The sequence below is a fragment of the Mya arenaria genome, chromosome 8, assembly GCF_026914265.1.
Source record: "Mya arenaria isolate MELC-2E11 chromosome 8, ASM2691426v1".
NCBI classification, from domain to species: Eukaryota; Metazoa; Mollusca; class Bivalvia; order Myida; family Myidae; genus Mya; species Mya arenaria.
Genome location: NC_069129.1, coordinates 63,933,120 through 63,954,690, shown reverse-complemented (window position 1 = coordinate 63,954,690; position 21,571 = coordinate 63,933,120). Strand labels below are relative to the sequence as shown.

The 21,571-nt window shown below is 36.2% G+C and overlaps 1 protein-coding gene across 1 annotated transcript in view; it reads left to right on the top strand.

Annotated features, from left to right (window-relative positions):
• LOC128244467 (uncharacterized) overlaps positions 1–20,828 on the top strand; it is a 124,832-nt gene extending 104,004 nt beyond the window's left edge. The window contains exons 2-12 of the mRNA XM_052962469.1: positions 12,170–12,296; positions 12,537–12,713; positions 15,200–15,277; positions 15,933–16,027; positions 16,497–16,617; positions 16,887–16,966; positions 17,508–17,628; positions 18,358–18,505; positions 18,856–19,060; positions 19,451–19,496; positions 20,619–20,828. Coding sequence (XP_052818429.1) covers positions 12,182–12,296; positions 12,537–12,713; positions 15,200–15,277; positions 15,933–16,027; positions 16,497–16,617; positions 16,887–16,966; positions 17,508–17,628; positions 18,358–18,505; positions 18,856–19,060; positions 19,451–19,496; positions 20,619–20,764 — 1,332 coding nt within the window. The 5' untranslated portion in view covers positions 12,170–12,181 and the 3' untranslated portion in view covers positions 20,765–20,828. The remainder of the gene's footprint in view (positions 1–12,169; positions 12,297–12,536; positions 12,714–15,199; positions 15,278–15,932; positions 16,028–16,496; positions 16,618–16,886; positions 16,967–17,507; positions 17,629–18,357; positions 18,506–18,855; positions 19,061–19,450; positions 19,497–20,618) is intronic.
• Positions 20,829–21,571: the final 743 nt, after the last annotated feature.

Genomic DNA, 21,571 nt, shown 5'->3' with positions numbered 1-21,571 from the left:
TTGTTGTTCAGCTGGCTTGAGAAAGGATATGTTTTGTCTTTAAAAAGGGTGTAATATATTTCGAAGATGATTATCGCGGAGTTGATTTGAGGTGAACTATCGTAGAATGTTTATAGACATATTAGACAGTGTGTACTTGATTCCTTTTAAATCCGAGATAGAAATAAAATGATTTTAGAAAGGCATTTTCCTCCTAAATATTATGATACAAATGTAACCTTTTTTCCAACATTTAAATCGTTACCCAATTTGACGAGCATTATATTGACTTAATCAACAAAGTGTTTCTTCGTTGGCTTTGTCATCAAAAAGAGTGTGATATATTCCACCGATGGCTCGTACGACTTTTTGTATCGATCATTCGCTATGAACAGTATACCAGTTTCAATTGAGACCACTTCCACAACTTGTAATAACTGCATGTGTAATAACGTTTTGGTTATTAATTATCACTCATAATCAAGCAAAGTCTTAAAACAAAACATGTATTGTCTAAAACTCTGTTCGGGGCATAGGAAACATTCATTCAATATAACACTATCACGTGTCATAGTACAATTCATCTCAAATATCATTAATGAAGCTTTCAATCAGACCACAAGCCTATTAGGGAGCCGAATTCATGAGAATTGTGTTTTAAAGAGGAATCCAAGCATTTGATAACATAACGACCATAACAAAAGGTTGCGAAAAAGTAATTAAAGAATAAAATTTATAGTTGCAAAGAGTAATATTATATTATTCAGCAAAATACACAAGGAATTGAATTTGTTTCGGAACGGACACGCAGGTTTGGTAACGCTTATTCACTGTAAGAAACGTATGTGCATGTGGGCGTAAATGGCCGCATGGTTGGCATTTCCTTATGGGCATATCCGCGTAATAGTGCCCGGTAGGCAATAATGTCAAACGTTATAACTCGGCCAACAAGATTGTCCCCAGAAATAATTCTTAAATCGATTGGACCTGATACAATTCCAGGTTGAAGCCGGGCTTACTTCCATTTTCAATCACGAATGTTGTTTCGAGAGATTGTTACTAACAAAGCTATCGATTTTCACAAAAAGGACGCTTATCTGCTGAGCATATAAAGGTGTACTGACACTATCATGCCAATGATGTGGTTTATGGCTGGACATTATATATTTTCCTTACGACTCAAGGTTTCATATCATGCCACTAAGATAGAAGAAAATCGGGTAGATTTTAAATGTTAACTTCTTGTTAAAGGGACTAGACACCGAAAGATACAAAAACATGACAAAAAAATGAAAAAAAAAAATTCTGATATCGTTGTGTACAACACATTTAATCTTACTTACTAATGTATCACATCGCTCACGACACATGCATCTTTTGTAACTTTTATGTATGTTCATAAGAGAATAGCGTCGGTATTTGTATAGTTACACATCACGTGACTTTCACATGCTATATATACATGTTATAAACTTGGAAAACAATATGCGCTTTTTTAATCTCAGCTGATACACCGACAAAATATTACTTAACTAATGTAAAGGGATGTATCATCGGCCTCATACTAGCTTGTATTGACAATTTTAGGCTTGTTTTGAGATAATTGTGTATTTTCCGATTTTAGGAGTATCTGGTTTCTAGCCCTTTAAAAGTATTTTTACTTTATATAGTAACTTATGAGTACACGTTATCGGCTTCACGATTATCCGCTTTGCGGCTCGCATGCAATTAACTATCCGTTTTACAATCAAAATGGCGACTTTCAAAACCATAAGGGATGTGGTTAAAACTATTTTATCATAGTTTATTGATTTTTCAAACAGATATATTATTGTTCAAGTTATATTCATTTCGACTTCTATTATACGAGGTTTATTTATTATTATAGAACATAAATTTGTTCTACTTGCCACGAGAAAGAGGGTCAGTGGTTCTTGCACAGATGTGTTGTAGATTACCAATGTAAGGGTAATAGTGTTAAAGTGTATACATATATAATTATGTATCCTGTGATAAGGACAAAACATAACGAGTAAGATGCAGATTTAGAATTAGGCTTCAGTTGGGCTTAATTTCGGGTAACGACTCTGGAATATGGCCTTTCCCGTGAACCGAAGGAGATATTTGTTGGTTGTGGTAAGGTAGGTTTGACCATGGATTTTTAATTTTACTTGGGCAATTTAAATGACGGCACTCACAAACCCGAACCCCTAAGGTCGATAGGACAATACGCAATTAAGTAGTTGAAGTAATGGTATCGGTAGTAGAACGAATGTAGTTTGCATTGATAGGATGTTTTGTTCAAGGACTACTTCTTTAAATGCTTTAAGAACGATTAAAAATTCACCTTTCTTTCAACACTTACTGATGTAAATACATATATGTAATGTGTGCCAGTGTTGACCACAAGTGATTCTACGATCGCACTCATTGAAAACGACGTTCATATTGTTCAAAGACGCGTTTTACGCCAAATTCCAAAACTTGATTTGTATGTTACTTTGAAATCAGATATCCCGGTAAAGTTCCATTTCTTTTCTCCACAACTTCATGTTTTATAAAGCCGAAGGATTTTCCTTTGCATGTATTTATTTTACAATATTGTTTGTTCTCGTCATTATGCTGTGTTGTCATAGAGATTAGTTCATTAGTTCCATTTATCGCCGGTTTATCATGGCCTTGCTCCGTTGTACTAATACATTTAAAAAAGAGCTATATAAAAAAATATTGTATCGATTGCATTGCAACTACTTGAACCATTTTACCTCGTTGGCCAGACTTTTTTTTCAATGTATTTCGTTTGATACGAGACCTAACCTTTAATGTGCTGCAAGGATTACAATATTAATAGTATGTGGTTGCCCGGTTGATGTCCTTTCAATAAAAATTACCGTACTTACAATGAGCAAACCAAAAAGGATGAAAATATGATACATAAATCTATAGAGCGCTCTTTAAATTATCTCGGCTTTTTAAAATCCTTCTCATAACGTGGTAAGCTCCTTGTTCCTACAGTAGTAGAGGTAAGATTTACAATTGATTTCATCTTTTGTTTAGTATTATAATTTATACAATGTAAAAAGAAGAAATCATCTGGATAGAGATATATAACAAGACGGTTTAGACATTACGATGAAAATTACGATCAACACGCAATTAACTGGTTTTGTTTATCCCAGAAATCATCCTAGTTTCATGAACTCACTTTCGTCTCACCACATGCTGAACATTAACTCAGGAGTTTTAGTTCAATATAACAACCAATCTTTGGAATAATGAAAGCGATATCTGAAAGGAATAGAAATCACCACGGACTCATCTGACAGCTAGATTACGACATATTTTCGAGACAATTGCTCGAGTTATCCGCATTCATTCATACACATTTGTTTTGTTGAAATGGTTTAAGAGAAACAGAGATTCAGCGTCCACATTGTGTGAGTATACACAATAATACTCCAGTTGTACACACACACAGTGTGAGGTTCTGTGAGATTATAATTCAAACATCCAGCTTTCTGGACTTTATTATTTAACCAGATCCTCATGATGTATATTTACACCTATGGGAAGTGTATGCAACATGACTGCAAAATGTTATATCATACGAGTAAACCAGTAGCAACTAAGTGCACAATTGTATCAATTAAGACTACTTATCACAGTATGCATAAAATGTCGACATAAAGAGGCTTCAAAAGATAGGCTTAGAAAAAGCATTTATGCTTACTTCTTAATTATGTAAATGTGTACCTTAATTGCTAGTAGGACTTATTTTTGCTATCTCAAATTTAAAAATATTGACAATAACAATTACCTTGTGATTATCTGTCTACTTGCCATTATTTGTGTTTTGAACTTATTATATTATATAAATAAATTCTGGTTAAATCAAACAGGCTTCAAAAGTATTCAGAAGTCTCATATGTATTATTGAAGCTTGTGTGCAGAGCCTTTAATGGCTTTACACCTGATGGTACACTTACTTATTATGTATTTGTTTCTATGCAATCTGTAGTGTATAGGAGTCAATCGAAGGTACAGAAACAACCCAAGTAGCATACAATTTCTATCATAACCAAAGCCATCACATGGAGTCACACATGGCAGTTCATATACAAGATTAATATGTATGATATATGATGCGGCTTTGAATCAGTCCACGCCGAACAGCGACGATAATAAACGATTAACAAATCAATAGATATATTTATTTTAATAATAAGCTCGTCGAGAATATCAAATAAAAATAACAGCGTTGTAAGAAGGACTGATTAATGTATATTTCTTAAGTGTAATGCAGTACCGGTTTTCTTGACGGTCTTTCCCAAAAATCTTTTAAAGCCGCATTTTACACTGAATATTCAAACAGGCCTTCTAGTTCGGGATATATTTTATAAGTGTATATGTTTGTAAACAAGACCTAAAAACATGTTAGTATAAATATAACATTGAAGCGCAAAAGGAAAACGGTCAACGGAATAAAATGGCACAATTGAGGAAGCTAGTGCCGTTGTTAGGTGAATGTTATGATGATATATGTTTCATTGACTGCTAGAGTAAACTTGTTTTACTGCTGAGGACAATTTTATCTACTTAGATCTTATTTACCTTGCTTGTTATGGGCATTTTTGCACAAACAAGCCTATCGTGCGGTCAGTTACGCAAAGACTTTCATGTGATAGGGTGGTACAAATAAGACCATTGTCCTCCATTAAGACCGCTCAATGTAGAGATGAATGCCAATTCAATCTCTCTTATGGCACTTTCTGGTAATTATGATTCAGAAATGTTGTTCAGACTTGCCTAGGTTCAAAAGTTTTCATTCCTTAAGCAAGATATGAATGTCAGTTTATTCCCACGTGAATAATACAAAAATAATATATTTGCAAACATTCGCAAGCCTTCTCCAATTTATGTTATATACCATTAGTTGTAAAGGTGATTATATATTATGACATTAGTGCTTGGATAATGAGTCTGTTACGCAAAATAGAAGTAAATCAGTGTGAAATGAGATGAGTGTAAAACTAAGTACCAGCAAGCTTAATTTTGTCTGGAATAAAAGAGTTCTAATTTATGTGTCACATTAAAGTTTCTGCCTATTTCTAAACTACAATTATGTATGGTATGTGTTAAGATCATATTAAATAAATGTCGACAAACAGGCAATAAATATTTTCAGAAGACTCTGTTGTGTAATTATATGTGACATGACTGCAGAAGATTGTACCGAATGTGTTATACGAAGCTTTGCGATTGACTTTTATGTATATCAGAGGCAAGATGAACATATACGAACTTAGTTTCCGTACCAGCAGGTGGATAATAGATCAAAGGCTTTGTATACTCGGACAAGCTCAATAATAAAACTGAGCCTTCTGTACCCTTACTGTTAAGCATTGTTTCGCCGCCCCATATTAACACACTTCTAGTTAGGCGAGAGATGTTGGATCGTTGATGCTGCCCGTTGTTTCTTACTTCTAGTAAGGGATGTGTTGTTAGACTGTTTATGCTGTTTTAAAGGGGCTGCAATAGGGGGAGCCCTGTGGCCATTTGGATCCAGTGTCTCCTAGAAGCCCTCTGTCTCGCATAGCCCCTGATACGCCATGTACTAACATTAAAGTAACTAAGTCTTAGAGAATGTACCAATTGCTCAACAAATAATTGTAAATGAGTTGGATTTCGAAAAGTGTGATAACCCATTGTGTAACCTTATTACCAGTACAAATACTCATGACAATAAAGACACTATTACTAGTCATTCAAACTACGACCTTGTGCTCCCTTATTTGTGAACTGAAGTATGTTCGTTCACATATAAGTCGCTGCTTCAAAACCTGTTAAATAACAATTCAGAGCGAGATCCATAAATTGGCGTTAGTGGAGGCGCAACTTCCTGCAACAACTAAGTACATTATGAGCCCTTACCGGAACCGAAATATAAGAGTTAAAATTCTGTAAGAGAGGTGTTAGTTTAGTTTAGAATAGTGCGATTAAGATCGTCGTTTTTGTCTACCATAATGGCATAAAAATATAACTTGGGACAAATTTAGACTCGTGCATACACGGAGGACGAAAATGATCAAGTGTTCATCTCGGTAGTGTTTGTCGGCAGGGTTAACCTCATGGCTTGTAGGTTCGATTCCCTGAATGTCTATTCCATAAATAGTGTTCAAAGTAAATAATGCAACGTTTGCAAGTATATTAAAAAAACATAAAAATCATTACATGGTGCGTACTACGTCATGTTCCATAACCTTAAAAAGTATGTGTTTTTAGGTTTTCACATAAATATTTTTCAATAAAATAAAAATCTGTACAGTTTGCAACATTTTTCATCATGATGTATATTATCACCTGCTTAAATTGTGTGTGACCTGACTGCAGAATAAGAATTATTTATCACTTAATTCATTAATTGTTTCTTAATGGATGAGAATACCTGGATTAATTAAAAGCACAATGAGTGCAAATAACTCCGCATATCACAAGTATGCACAATTCTTATTCTATGCGTTTTCACATAAAATGTCGACATAAACAAGCTTCAAAAGAAATTCAAAGCCTCGGTTGTACCATTGAAGCTTGTATGCTAAGCCATGATTTACATGCACTATCCACCTGAGGATATAGAAACTAATAATGTCTATGTTAATACAGCCTTTGAAGAGAATATATCTCAAAAAAAGTGCACTCCTAGTAGCATTCACCACCCATTATGATCAGCGCCACTACAAGGAGTCGTGAAAGTCACTTCATAAACTGGTTAGATACATTTGTAATACTGTAATGCGGTTTTGTAGTCTACTATGCCAACATCGATGAAAGTTTAACGATGAAATAATAAGTAGATATGTCTTGTAAACAGTATGTCTGTATATACACGTTGACATGTTTTATGAAAATATATATGTTTATGTAGATGATGTACATTCTATAAGTCTAAATAAAAATGTCTGTCTGTCTGTCTGTTAAAGTACTCAGAGATGAATGCCAGTTTAATTAATTGTATTTATGATTCAGAAATAGTGTATGATTACACATGCTCGTGCTCGTCACCATGGTTACTTGGTCAGGGCACGAAATATTCGTTTTTCGCCCAAAAATATTTACTGTATTTTATTGTATCATTTGTATCAGATATTTTTATATGTACGCTATTTTTAAACTTACATCAGCAAAGCAAACGATAAGTTGTGTATCTAGTTATTATACTATACTATAACATACATCAACAGCCAATGAAAAATTCGCCTATCGGCCTTCAAAAAGTACCACGCGAGTATAAGTATCTTCCATGGCCGAGAGAGTAAGATAGGTTTATTCCGACCAGAGCGTAGGGTGTTTTGCGAAGACAAGGTTTCCATGATGCTACAGACGACAGTCTTCAACAAGGGGTGTAATTACAATGTGGTGACCATCAATAAGGAGTTCTATACGGGCATTTTATCTTCGCCCGTGGGCAAGATAAGAATATCTAGCAAGGTTACATTATTGGATCTACTTTTCTCCCACCTCAGATAAGTAGATCCAATAATTTAACCATGCAAGATATGTTTATCTTGCCCACGGGCGAAGATAAAATGCCCGTATGGAACTCCTTTTTAATTGTTACCACATTGTAATTACCTCCCTTGTTCAAGACTGTAGCATCAAGGAAATCTTGTCTTATGGTAATATTTAGAACGCTAATTAATTATTTCTCGCTTCAAATGTCACCATAAAACAGTTTTTACGCACCATTCAAGAAATAATGCTTCATTCTCTTTAGAACTATTTAAATAGACCGATTTGACTATTAACATTTTCTGAATCACTGCGCGAATAACCATGACAACCACGTGCTATCGCATATCCATACGCAATTATTTTTACTAAGCACAAAAGAGTTCCAGCAAAAAATACATTTTTACTTAATTTTGTTTAACTGAGGTGGGAGAAAAAGCATCTACCATAGCCGCTCGTGTAAGATAGGTTCATCCCGACCCTCACGCAGGGTGATTTGCGGAAACTCGGTAAACCTCGTTTCCGCAAAACACCGTACGCTCGGGTCGGAATGAACCTATCTTACACTCTCGGCCATGGAAGATACTTATAATCTGAGGCGGGAGAAAATGGTCTCTCGTTGCTTTAATACATGTTACAATTTAAGACATTAAGAACATGTTAGGTATTATCTTAATCATTAAAAATTCCCATTATATGTTATATATAAACCTTTTTATGTACATTTTAATTACATTCAATATCTTGTACATAAAACGCATACAATAATTATGTAGTATATAATCCTGAAATCAGGATAGTAAGTTGTTGACGTCACAATTATGGAAAAAACGTATGACGTCATCTCCTTGGTAACTTGGCAGAAATGAATCGACCTTTTGGTGTTCGGATGTATGTCAGTAGTTTTTCCGAATTTTGTAAGTACTTTTTTAAATGGTTATTTAAATTTTATATTATATATAACAGTTACAATTGTTTAAAAAAACTACTTTTTTCGTCATTATTAACTTGATTTACTTAATCAAACTTTTTGTTTTTAAATTTCTCTGCAGGCTGTTTCTAAAAAGGACTGAAATATTTGAAATGACATGTTTATATCAAATAACTATTATGCTTCCAAAGTTGGCTAGTTTGTCTTTCTTTGAGACTCATATGCATTGAAAATGGAATGCTGAACATTGAAATACATTTCGCTTTCCTATGGCGGTAGCTTAAAATGCAGCAGTCAGTTTTTAGAACAAAAAAGCAATACCAACTGTCATCGAGTATGATAACTTAAGAAATATTACACACTACTGAGGGTTATATAACATTATATTATACCTCACATAAATGTGTCCCTTCTTTGTATATTTAAAGTCGATATGTCCGTATATCACTGTATTTTGATAAAAATCCAGCTTTATGACGTCAGCGGTCCATATCATATTTTTGGCCGGTCCGGACCTTGTCAAAATGTTATATGGACCGCTGACGTCATACAATTGGTAAGTGTGGATTGCTTGTTCACAACGGCAAAAAATGTCGCAAGTAAACATTATAAGCTATGTTCAATATAAAAAACACATCTAAAGTGCTTTTAAATTATTAAATCGTAATATAAGAAAGTGTTCGGTATAATATAAGAAATATTTACACACCACTTCGGGCCATATGGCATTATAAGGACCGGCCAGTCAGCCCTCGAAGGTGAATGTACCCCCTTCGTTGGCTGACTGGTCGGTCCTTATAATGTCATATGACCCTCGGTGGTGTGTAATATTTCTTAAATAATGCACCAGTCAGTTGTTACCACGGCCACCCAGGTCCGGGGAATAGCGGGGACTTTGACTTTCGGCCAAGCCTGGGTAATATCCCCGTCCTGCGAACACGAACTGCTGGTAAAATCCCCGCCAAACGCCCCCGCACCTCAGGTAAGGTAGGTAAGGCCCATTCCACGCTATTTTTGGCACAAAGACAAAACCACCGCATTCAGCCGGCACTGCGGGGCCATCTGGAAGTTAAAAACACGGCTCTTTTCCCCTGCTATACCCGGTATACCCCCGGACCTGGGGGCCGTGGTTACAATTGAGTGGTGCATGCTTTGAAAGTTATCGATTTTTAATTGATCCAGAATGAAACAAATTTGTGAGCACTTAGAGTTGAAATGTTTTCTGACGGTATGACAATATAAGTCCTTTGAAGGACACAGATTTCCTTATTTTTTACCCGAAATTGCTGCAACATAATTTCTCTAAATGAATAACTGTAGACTAGGCAGTAAAAACATATATGTACGTATAAAATACATTAATAAGTTTAGCTTCATCCTTATTTCTTATACATTTTCAAAAAACAAAGTATTTGACTTAGATCAAAAATTCAATTTTCACGATTACTTTATAAATTCGTTCAAAAATTACCCAAGGTCAAATTTACTAACGTGGGCTATTTGTGCCCGAGTACAAATTTGCCCCATGGGCAAATGTTCGGTTTATACATGTACGTGCAAAACATTATTTACTGTAAAAATCTGCCCAGATCATAATTACCCCAGGGGAATTTACACAATCTCAGATAGATGTTTCCACCCTGATAAAAACACGATGAGTTATAGCCATGCTTGTAAACAGATGTAACATTTGATAACAACAAACAAAAAAGATGTGTCTTTGGTAGAAAGCACTGTGTTGTAACCTCGTGGAAAAGCGATGAAATGAAGCCCTTGCCGGGACACGCTAAGTTGTTACCCTTGTAGAAACCCGCTTAGTTCTATTCTTTGTAGAAATACACGTCTAAGTTTTAGCCCTCGTAGATACACACTTAGTTGTTAACCTTGAAGAAAAACACGAGCATTAGTCCTGGTGATGTACGTAAAGTTAGCGGCCTAGCGGCGTGAAGTTAGCGGCCTAGCGGCGTGAAGTTATCGGTCTAGCGGCGTGGAGTAAGCGGCCTAGCGGCCTGTCGGCATAGCGGCGTAAAGTTGGCGACCTAGCGGCCTATTTGTTTTCTCTATTTCAAAGCAATTGGTAATGCATTTTTTGGAATACAAGAAAAATCAAAGTTTTTTGTATCCATACATTAAAAAGCGGCCTTAAATTGTTTTCTATTCAGAGCATTTTCCCATACGTTTTCTTTTAAAAAATGACAAATTAATTGTTTTAATGCACAAATTATCAATCTGAAGCGATTAAAAACATTTTTTCAAAAATTTCGATCAAGCAGTTCAGCAGCTTAGAGGCCCAGTTAGCTAACTTCACTCCGTTAGTCCGCTAGGCCGCTAACTTCACGCCGCTAGGCCGCTAACTTCACGCCGTTAGGCCGCTACGCCACTAGGCTAACTTAACATACATGCTGAGGTGTAGCCCTGGTAGAAAAACGTGTGGATTTAGCCTTTGTAGAAAGATGTTGATATGTAGCCCTGTTAGATACATATGTTGCGATATCGTCTTGGTAGTAAGTAAAGTAGTACTTAAATGACAAACAAAAGTTCATATTGACACTGAAATATAGCACCTTTAGCCTCTTATTCTTTAAAATGTTCTTGGTGGAGCCCCCCTGTGTATGACATATTGAACTATTTTTATATAGGTTCTAATGTATTGTTTCAAGAGTATAAGCTCCTAAGTGAGCGTATATTTCTTATATGTAGATTATAACATAAAATTTTAAGAATATCAAATCCTTAGTGAAGGTATATTGCTTATAGAATATAATGTATACTTTCAAGAGTAGCAACTTCTTGTTGAATCTCCTTCAACGAGCAGAAACACAACAATAGCAAATGCGCGAGTGTCTAGAAAGCTCTCCATACTTATGTGTTATCTATTTTATTGTCAATAAATGGAACGATGTTTACCACATCTCTTATCGGATAAATGTTCACTGTATTTGTTGTGCATGATCACTGGAGGAATCACATTAAACATGAATAAAGGAGGAAAACGGCGCCATTTGCACGGCGTCCTATGAAAGTGAATTTATCTCCGGAGGTTCCCCACTTATGATAATGCTGTTATTTTGGTAATGAATTAGATAAAATGGTGAAACAGTGATGCTATCTTTAAGCCTTCTTATATAATCGAAATTCATAAACGTCGGTATCTAATAGAGTGTCTTAAATCAAAGTAAACAGATATCGTTATAGCGAGGACGACGTGACGTTATTTACTGCTTCTCTGCTTGACGTCACGTCATTGCCATAACAACGTCAACGTCTGTTCCACAGTCAATCTCAATAAACCTTTGTGAGTATGGGGTGCATTTTGTAAAACGTAATGATGAAGTTACGGTTCATACTTTTTTGATTCAAACATTTACGAGTTTTCAAATAAAACTATTCGGCAAGAACGTTAACTTATTTTCTGACTTCTAAGATTCTATTTACAACTACACGGAGTTTATTTCTATTGTCATAATTTCTATGTTATTCTTGCAAAACAGTAAACACACTTTTCCGAAATAAATGAGAAACAAATAGAAAAACTTTGATCTACGTCAACGAAGATGTGATACAAAGCTTTCTCCTTTTACCGACAAACAAAACGACACGTCAATTCCCAAACGGCTCATTATTTTAGTCGCGTTATTTGGCGAGGCAGACATAAGTCTTATTTTATGATATCTGACTTCAAGTAACACTTGGACCCAAACGTGCGTGTAGAGATGTTGAAATTCACACTCCCGTTTATCACTGTTCCAGACTAAGCCGAAAATGACGTCAGTGGGAGTCCAGGCGGAGATTACGGACCCGGAGGGCATCCTTGGGGTCATCCGCTCCTTCCGGTCCCAACTGCTCGAAATCAGGGATGTTAACGAGACCCTTGTTGGTGCGTAGACGCGTTTAATCTTGCATTATTTGACATGCAGTAATGACTAATGTATGTTCAACTCCTGTACATTGTATGCCCTATAAAAACAATATTTGTGTGTAAAAACTGTAGCGGTACCACTTGCCCTGTAAAATGCATTGTGTGTAACTTAATGTAAGGCAACTTGAAGGCAAAAGTATTACCATTTATCACGAGGATTATGCTTTCTGGTATGTGATTACTGTTTCTTTATATAAGACCTGAGAAAAACACGCGAGTCAAGCATCCAGCGAACCCTGAGTCTATCTGAGCGTCTATCGGATAAGATCGGCGACTTGCTCAGTGGGGCGCAGACGATGGAGACGCTGTTGCACGAGGACTGTGACGCCATCAGCACATGCAAACGGGAGCTTGAGGACCTTATCAATGAAAACGGTCGGTGGCAGTAGTAATAATTTAGTTTAATTCTTCTCAGAAATCTCGTCTCATGAATCTGCATATATGACTGGATGTATTTAGCGATATTTAATAAATTACAATGTAATCTTTGTTACGGGTAATTTCCGTATTTTAACCTACAGACTTAAAGATGCACTCTTACTCCCAAATAAGATTTACCACACTTAATACAATTGTTTTAATATACCAAACAGTATGAATGGACGTTGTAAACAAAGGTTCTTATGAAGGATACCGAGTTTAATTTGAATGAAAGGCGCTAAAATCAGGGTATTTCTACCTTATGAGATGATAGTAGATCACAGTAAATATTTTAGCATTCACCAATCATTTATTATTTGTGCGTTTTCAGTTATTAAATACAAGATTACAATCTTGTTATCAGTAATTCATATTTTCCATGAATGCAGTATTTAGTAAGTAGTTAATGGTTTATGACTCAAAATATATATTTGTTATACATGTGTATGTATTGATTTTGTATATTAGTGTCACTTAATGTTTCGCAAATCGAAATCAGGTATTGTTAGATCTTAGGCTACTTTTTGACATCACATGTTAAAGCGACAGTCCGCAAAAGTAACCGTATTTCAAAAGTTTTTAATAAGTTCCACATTGTTTCAGACCGACTGAACCGCAATTATTTTTTAAAAAATCGCTTTAATAACTTAGATTTAACAAATTGAAAATTGCCGAAAGTTGCTATTTTTAGACGGCAAAAGAGAAAGTAGGTCTACGGTTTTTCCGACTACTCTTGGGGGCGATACTATTTCCCGGTCCCGGTCTCATCCGGTCCCGGTCTCCTCCGGTCTCTGTTTTATAGTAGCTATCGGGCGTGATCAAAAAGGTGTTAATGACCGCGGGGGGTAATAGGATTACAAAAGATTACAGTTGATTAAAACATTAGATATTTGATGATAATTATGTCACTATTTATTTCAAATTTTATATCAATAAAACATAAAATAAATTTAGGCAAAGATAAAAACATGAAAAATGCACATGTACTGAAATTAATGTCATGAATAACAAACACATTGAGTGTGTGTTTTTTTCATATTAAATTCAGTTATAAGTATACTATTGATAATAGTAATACAAAAAATAACAATGCTTGACTACATGTAAATCAGATATGAGTCGGATATGCAAACATGGAATTTTTCAATTGTAATCATTTAAGCTTAAAATTTTTTATGTCGGGGGGGGGGGGGGTAAACATAAAAGGAAGAACAATAACATAACATAACATAATTTAAAAGGTGCAATTCTAAGTTACTTCATACTCTAGCCGTCCTCAATCTTTTATGCAAAAAACATGAGCATTTGTACTGCATCGCATCTTTCTCTACACCTTTAACACGAATTGCATAAATAGTGTATACCTATAACAAATTGCATAAATTAAGACATAATGTTTATATATTTTATACCATTTTGTTACATATAAAAACAAATAAGATTGTCAAAATCGTGTTATAAACATCAGCAACACAATCCGTTGCCTGGGGCCATAAGTTATGAACCGGGAATTATGAGACCGGATGAGACCGGATTTTACGAGGAGAGACCGGGAAATAGTATCGCCCTGCGCATGCGCAAGAACTTTGGAATCCCACTGTTTTTTCTATTTATATAACCGTTAACTCTCGGGGGCCGATAGTTAAGAAGAGATATTGAAAATGACACGAAAAACTCATTTCTAGGTCGATTTGAACCAAATTTTTTTTTGATTCGTCAGTCAGGAATGCTTATCAACACATAGATGAATTTTTTTTTTTTCATGGCTAATTTGCCCGATTTGCGGACTGTCGCTTTAATAAATAATGTGCCGGGGTTAGAACATTGGACGTATAGGGCAATTAAAACAAAGCCCTATTACAATACGTTCATTGCGACGTTAATGTGAATTTGAAAGCAAGCCGAATAATCTAAAGAACTCTGGTAGAGGAACCAAGGGGAATAGATAATCATGATAATTACGGAGAAAATGGTAAGTCTTGATTTTACCAACCAGAAATAGTCAAAACGTCTTCAGCCAATACCGCGTTTCATTAAATTTATTTTATACTAGCAATAAACTTGCCAGATGAAGGCAATGTTCATATATCCAAGTACCTTAATTGTATCAGTTTCTGTTATGAAAAAAGTAATTGTAATAAAAATTCAACTTACATATTCTATCCTTAGGTAATGACAGGCACTTATTGGTTACAGTTTTGGGCCACTCAAAAGATTCTTTTGACTAGATTGTTATTGCCTGGGAACAGAATTGTAAAGGAAAGTAAAATCACGCTTGTCGCGCCTACAGCCTTTCACCGCCTTTAGCGCTTTCATTATCTGTTTCGGTAGCCTCCTGCTGCCTGGAATCTAAAACATTAGCGGCATGCACGTACATTTTGATAAGTTAGTTTTAACTATGTAAATGAAATGGTGCACAAGATAACCTTACTTCCTTTTAGAGCGTCTGGAGCACGAGCTGGGCGGCCACGAGGTGCACGTGACGGAAGGGGACGTTCAGATGGAACAGAGGCTCAACGGTAACGCCGGTGTTTTTGTTTACTGTTCCATCATAAGGTCGTGTATCTATCTCAGCGGCACTCAAGAACCTTTCCTTCCACATGTATATTTGTATGGCGATACATGAGAGACTTACTGCCAGTTTTTTGTAATTAAAACATTTTGTGTGTGTATTGTTGTATTATTATACAACTTAAAGTTACTCTTTTATTCAAAATAAATGAATACTCATGTATAAAAAACATCAAATTTGACTGATAAACCGTTAACAACTTACTAAATAATGCATTTATAGAAATTATAAATTACTGATAGCAAGATTGTAATCGTGGATTTTATAGCAGGAAGCGCAAACATATTAAATGATTGGTGATTGCTAAAAGATTTACGATGGTCTACTTTAGTCTCATAAGGTAGAAATATCCTGTTTTATGCTCATTTCTTTCCAATTAAACTCGTTATCCTTCATAAGAACCTTTGTTTTCGACATTAATTCATCCTTTTTGGAATATTAAAACATTGTTATTAATTGTGTTAAATGAGTATTTTTTTAACGGCAAGAAAATATATTCATTGTATAATATATATATATATTGATTTCAATATAATCTTTTAACATAATTTTAAATGATGAAAATAATCAGGTAGTGTTTTGCAACTCTTACGCACAATCAGGTTTTGTTGAGGCCGAGTTAAGCCAGCGTCTAGACGACCTTGTTCGCATCAATGAGCGCCTGGCTGACGCAGAGAAGCGGTACACACAGGAATGCGTGAGTGCATCAACCTTTATAAGAGAAACACAATATTTTTTTCTCTTAACTGTGAATTCAAATAAATCAAATTTTTATTTATGTTGTAAACTTTATTTAATACCTCAATTCACTTAACAAGTATTAAATATGGGAAGAAAATTGTTATTGCACTTATAAATATTGACTAAGTTTACAGTGTTCAATTACGTTGAAAGCACCAAGGAAGATAACAATGCCCTTGTGGTGTTAATTTTAAAATAAATATTTTTCCATGACATAAAGAGAATCTTAATTATTCAAAACAAAAACAGAAGTGCGATCTTTGAAAGCACACATATGCATAATTATATCTATCTAGCGAAGCATACTGCAGCATTGTCAACGCCCATGGAACAGGCTTTTTTCACGAACCACTAAGCTAAAGTGGATAGTTTAATGATCCTGATGGGGTAAAGAATGATAATTAGATATACAAGGTTGCAAATAGGAGGCGATGAAAGCGGAGTCGTCCGAGTTTGATGTGGAGAGGAGCCGCCTACTGGGGATGCTGGACTACACGAACGAGCTCACCCTTGCCAGGCTTGTGGGACAACAGACGGACAAAAACGGTTAGCATGAACAAGTTCTAAACAATTCATTGACTCTTTCCAAAGAACGATGGCTACTTGCAAAATATGCAGCAATATGTTTGCCAAGTAGGTGTTCTCTTTATAAATGAATGACATATTGTATACTATTCGTCACTACAAATGAAATCACGAGAAGTCACGCCAAGGAGAAAACACTTTTCCTGCATGTTATAGTTGTGCTATCATATAGTTGAAAGAGTTCTTAATTTGATCATTGGCTATACATCTGTATTTTCGTTATTTTCCAGACGATTCTGGTCGGGACCTGGCAAAGCGGTTGGTTGACCACCACAAAAACACGCTAGAACACAGACAGCTCTCCAAGGAGGTAACGCCCGTTCATCTGATGTATTGAACCAATTAGTGGCCTGAGTACAGTAATACAGGAAAGCTGTACAGTATTTTAGTTATGTATTAAAGATATGGAGTAAAGAAATGCAGTGTTGAAGTACATTGTTGTATAATAACAAGGCATTTGTATTTCAATGCAATAAGATATGATAAAATAATACAAAATACTGCATGTGATCGTACGACATATAGTATTTAGAGGATGAGCGTTTGTTCCGGTCAATATCGCTCGCAATATATTTCACTGAGTGAACACCTAATTGAAAGCGTTATTTCACTGAAACAAGTTTTTTTATCTGTTATGAATGCCTTCAAACAATATAAACTGATAATAAATTGAAGGTTTCTAGTCCCAGACTTTTGAGCGCTGACGTTTGATGATTAAGGACGTGAGAGCAGGCAAACAATTCAAACAGTAAAACATCAGATTGAAGTAGCATTTTTTATTTCACTGATAAATTTCTTAAACTCACCGAAAAGCTATAAATAAAAGGTCATATACATGTATGTGTTTGCAGATTACGGACACACAGAATGTGGAGCAAGAGTTGGAGTGTGAGATCGGTCGTCTGGTACAGCAGAAGAAACAGCTGTGGAAACGCTGTCTCGATCTGGAGAACTGTCTCGAGCAGGTCCAGGGTAAGGCTGTCATCTGCTTTGATAGCAAAATTGGCACAAAACCTTTACTTTTCTTTACGCGATTCTAAGATTGAAAAATGACTCTTAGTTGGTCTAGGCTGAAACTGTCGTCTGCTTTGATAGCAGAATTGACACAGAAACTGTACGTGCATTCCCGTAATTCGGAGATTGAGAAATGACTCTAGCTGGTCCAGGCTGAGATTGGCGTCTGCTCTGATAGCAGAATTGGCACAAGAACTGTACGTGTATGAACGTAATTCTGAGATTGCGAAATTTCTCAAGCAGGTGTAATGTACAAGTGTACTTGGCAGTTTGTGGTATCCAGTGTATTGCACTTATGAAATAAGACGCTGTACATGTTAAGCTAAATGTCGGTTCAATTTCGTGCATGTTACATCGTGCTGTGTATAATGACCAGTACGATATATTTGTATGGTTTGCTTATGCACCAGTCAATTGTAACCACGGCCTCCCAGGTCCGGAGGACAGCGGGGACTTAGACTTGCGGTCCAGCATAGCCCGGGTATAATCCCCGCCCAGAGAGACGAACTCCTGGTAGAATCCCGGCCAAATGCCCCCGCAACCCATGGATTCTAGGTAAGGCCTGGAAGGTAAAAACACGGACCATTTCCCCGGCTATCCCCCGTATACCCCCGGACATGGGAGGGGGCGTGGTTACAATTGATTGGTGCATAATATCATTTATCGAATTTCATATTCCCTATAAAGAGACAGAGGATGAGCAGATCATGTTGCGGCCGACCGCGGCCTACACTGACCTTCCGGCCGTCATCGAGGGGCACCACCACTTGCAGGCCTCAAGTGATACACATGTGGATGAGGAGGAGCAGGTTGATCATGGGCGCCTTCTTCACAGGTACGGCGATGTACATGTATACGGGTTAAGAACAAGAAATGCTATATATCCAATATTATGTGATTATCATAATATCATTAGAATGAGCTCGTTATCCCGACATACACTAGTCAGCGAAAAGCGTTGATGTTGAATAACGTACGATGTTTCGTTACAACAATAGACGGTGTTGATTCAATTGTATTTGGCATTTACACGAAAAAGAAGTTCTTGCTAGTTTTAGTGTCTTGTTTCTAGTTTGAATAGATAATTGGATTGTTTTGTTTATTTTAAATAAATCTAGTTCTCCATATTAATGAGTGTGTTCGTATTGACGCACATGCTTATCAGTATTATAACAAATGTTCCAGATGTCACAAGACGACACATCTCTCGATAGACTTCGCTGAAAACGAGGAAGAATTCACGGAAACAGAGGTCATAAATCAGAACGACGCACATTCTGACCTCAAGCAGGAACAGGAAGACAAACCGGAAGTTGGTCCGTCAAATGAGGAGAATGAGAAAAACGATGACAACACCCCTCCTGTGGACGAGTCTGTTGAACAAGTCAAGGTCAGACACGCCGTCGAACTAATTTGCTTGTTTTTAAATGCACGCAGAAAGAGCCTTAACTAACTGACACTATTTTGATTAGGTTATTCTGATGGTTTTCAATCGGAAACCAATAAGTGTTGATGGACTTATTGTATAGATATAAAAATGAACACTTTGACATTAATGCCAGATGACATGCAGAAAAAAATATACTGGCATACAATACAAGCATATCTCTACTCCAGAGGATGAAATGGGTAGACAAGGAAAGCTGATGGCGCACGCAAACTCTATATTAATTCTTAATAAATAACTCATTTTTTCTGCACAAGTATTGTTATAATGTGACAATTTTAAGGTGACAGTCATCCTTGTTAACTATATGGGTTTTTTTTTTCTTTCTTTCAGCGGTTTGTCTCCACAGTTATTAATCAAGAGACGAGCACAAGTCACGGTAAGTCCTTTCGTATCTTTATGGTCCCAAACACGTGCGGTTCCAAAAACTAATGTATGTTGCCAGTAACTTTCACTTGTGCAGTATTAGTATTAAAATGATGGGAAATTGTTTATTCAAAATACAACATTTCTGAGGGGGGGGGGGGGGGGGGGGGGGGGTATGCATTTGACACTATGTAACGCCGTCATTATTCGGTTGTGACGAGTTTCTACTTACTCTCCCAACGAACGAACATACTTAAATAATGTACAAATAAGAAAGTTCCGAAGTGCTCATAATTTAGAAGTTGTATCAGGCAGATATTATAATACTCCCTAATAAAATAGAATTTGTAAAATATGTCAATTAGAGGTTGAGACTGAGTACCATTTCATAATGAAATGCACTACTTTTAATGATCTGAGGATCAAATATCTCCCCAGCAAGTATTACAATAATCCGAACATGCACAAATTTCATCTCTTACTGAACACAACAACAGATAGCATTGTTAATAACTTAGCAATGTTTATCTTCTATGCCTTAAAATTGCGGGAATAATTTGTAAATAATAATTTACCATAACAGTGTTGAAAAACACCATACTGATATATATTTATTCATAACTATATATAAGGTTGTTCTACTTTGTACATGGTATTATATGCACATTTATCACTACATATATTCTATGCCAAATAATTTTCACATGTAACCTGTGTTCACCATTCACCTGTAATTGTCTCATTTGTGTTTGTTTGTACATAATGATTGTTTTTGGCCGGTGGCCTTTATCAAATAAATGATTTGAATTGACCAACTTAATCTATTTTTTATCAAAAGGGTCGATGTCGCAAAATGCCAATATCTTTTAAATTGTCTTAGGAATTATTTTAAGTATTGTCAACTACTCCCTTGTATTTACCAGCGAGCTCCAGTCCGTCTTTGCAGAGCCGGGTTAAGGGACAAATAGTTTGTGTATGTATATTATCTTTCATTTTAAGCTCTTTTTCCTCCTAAAACAGCAGCACTAGCCTCGTGGCCGAAGCTGAACCGCCACGACTCACAGCGGATGCTTTAACATCAGCGTGTTCATAGTTTACTTATAATTAACTTTATATATTTACTTGTTCTTACCAGCGGGCGTGTCATTGATCGCCAAGCTCCGTGGCCGAATGAAGAGCGCTAGCACACCTGACCCTTCCCGCTCCAGTCGCTTTAAGCTCAACGCCGCCAGCTCACTTCGGCGTCTCAGCCCTACCAACTGGAGGAAACGCACTAGATAAATAGAACAACGCAATTTTTATTTCAGAAATCTGGGTTTTTTTTCTTAATTTTCAATCGCAGGCCATCTAGCATTTAACCATTTTCTGTTTAAAATTGATAAGATAAATTAAGTATGTGTTTGAATTAAAATTGATTTAATTATGTCCTCGTGTTGATTTTTTCATGCAAACGAAACTATATACATGTATTACAAGAACTGTTCTTATGGAAGACTAGAATTCTTAGTTAAGGAAATCAAAATGCATTGCCGTACATTGGGACAGGATATTTCAAACTGATATGGCTTAATTTGATTGAAATACTGCCGGAGGAGGATTGTTAATGAGATAGAAGCTTACTAACTACAAATTTACGGTTTCTGGTATTGCGTTCAATGTTTATCATATCTAAAAAAACTATTGATATTGGTGCTTCTGGTACATTCCTTTTGCACGTCTCAACAGTACACGTGGTCGCGATACGGTACTTAAGCGTGCATTTGTGGACTATTTTGGGAGCAATACGTGGGCCAGGTACGTGTATCCAGGTACGAGAAGCAAGGTACGTAAAGTCAGTTACGTGTAGAAAGGTACGTGTAGCCAGTAAGCGAGTTATGTGTAGCGATGTATGTGTAGCCATGTAGCCAGATAGTGCAGCCAGTAACGTCTAGCCAGATATATGTAGACAGGTACTTGTAGCCAGGTACGTGTTACTAGGTACGTGAAGTTAGGTACGTGTAGCCAAATACGTTTAACCACGTACGTTTAGCCAGGTACGTTTAGCCAGGTAAATGTAGCCAGGTACGTGTAGCGAGGTACGTGTAACCA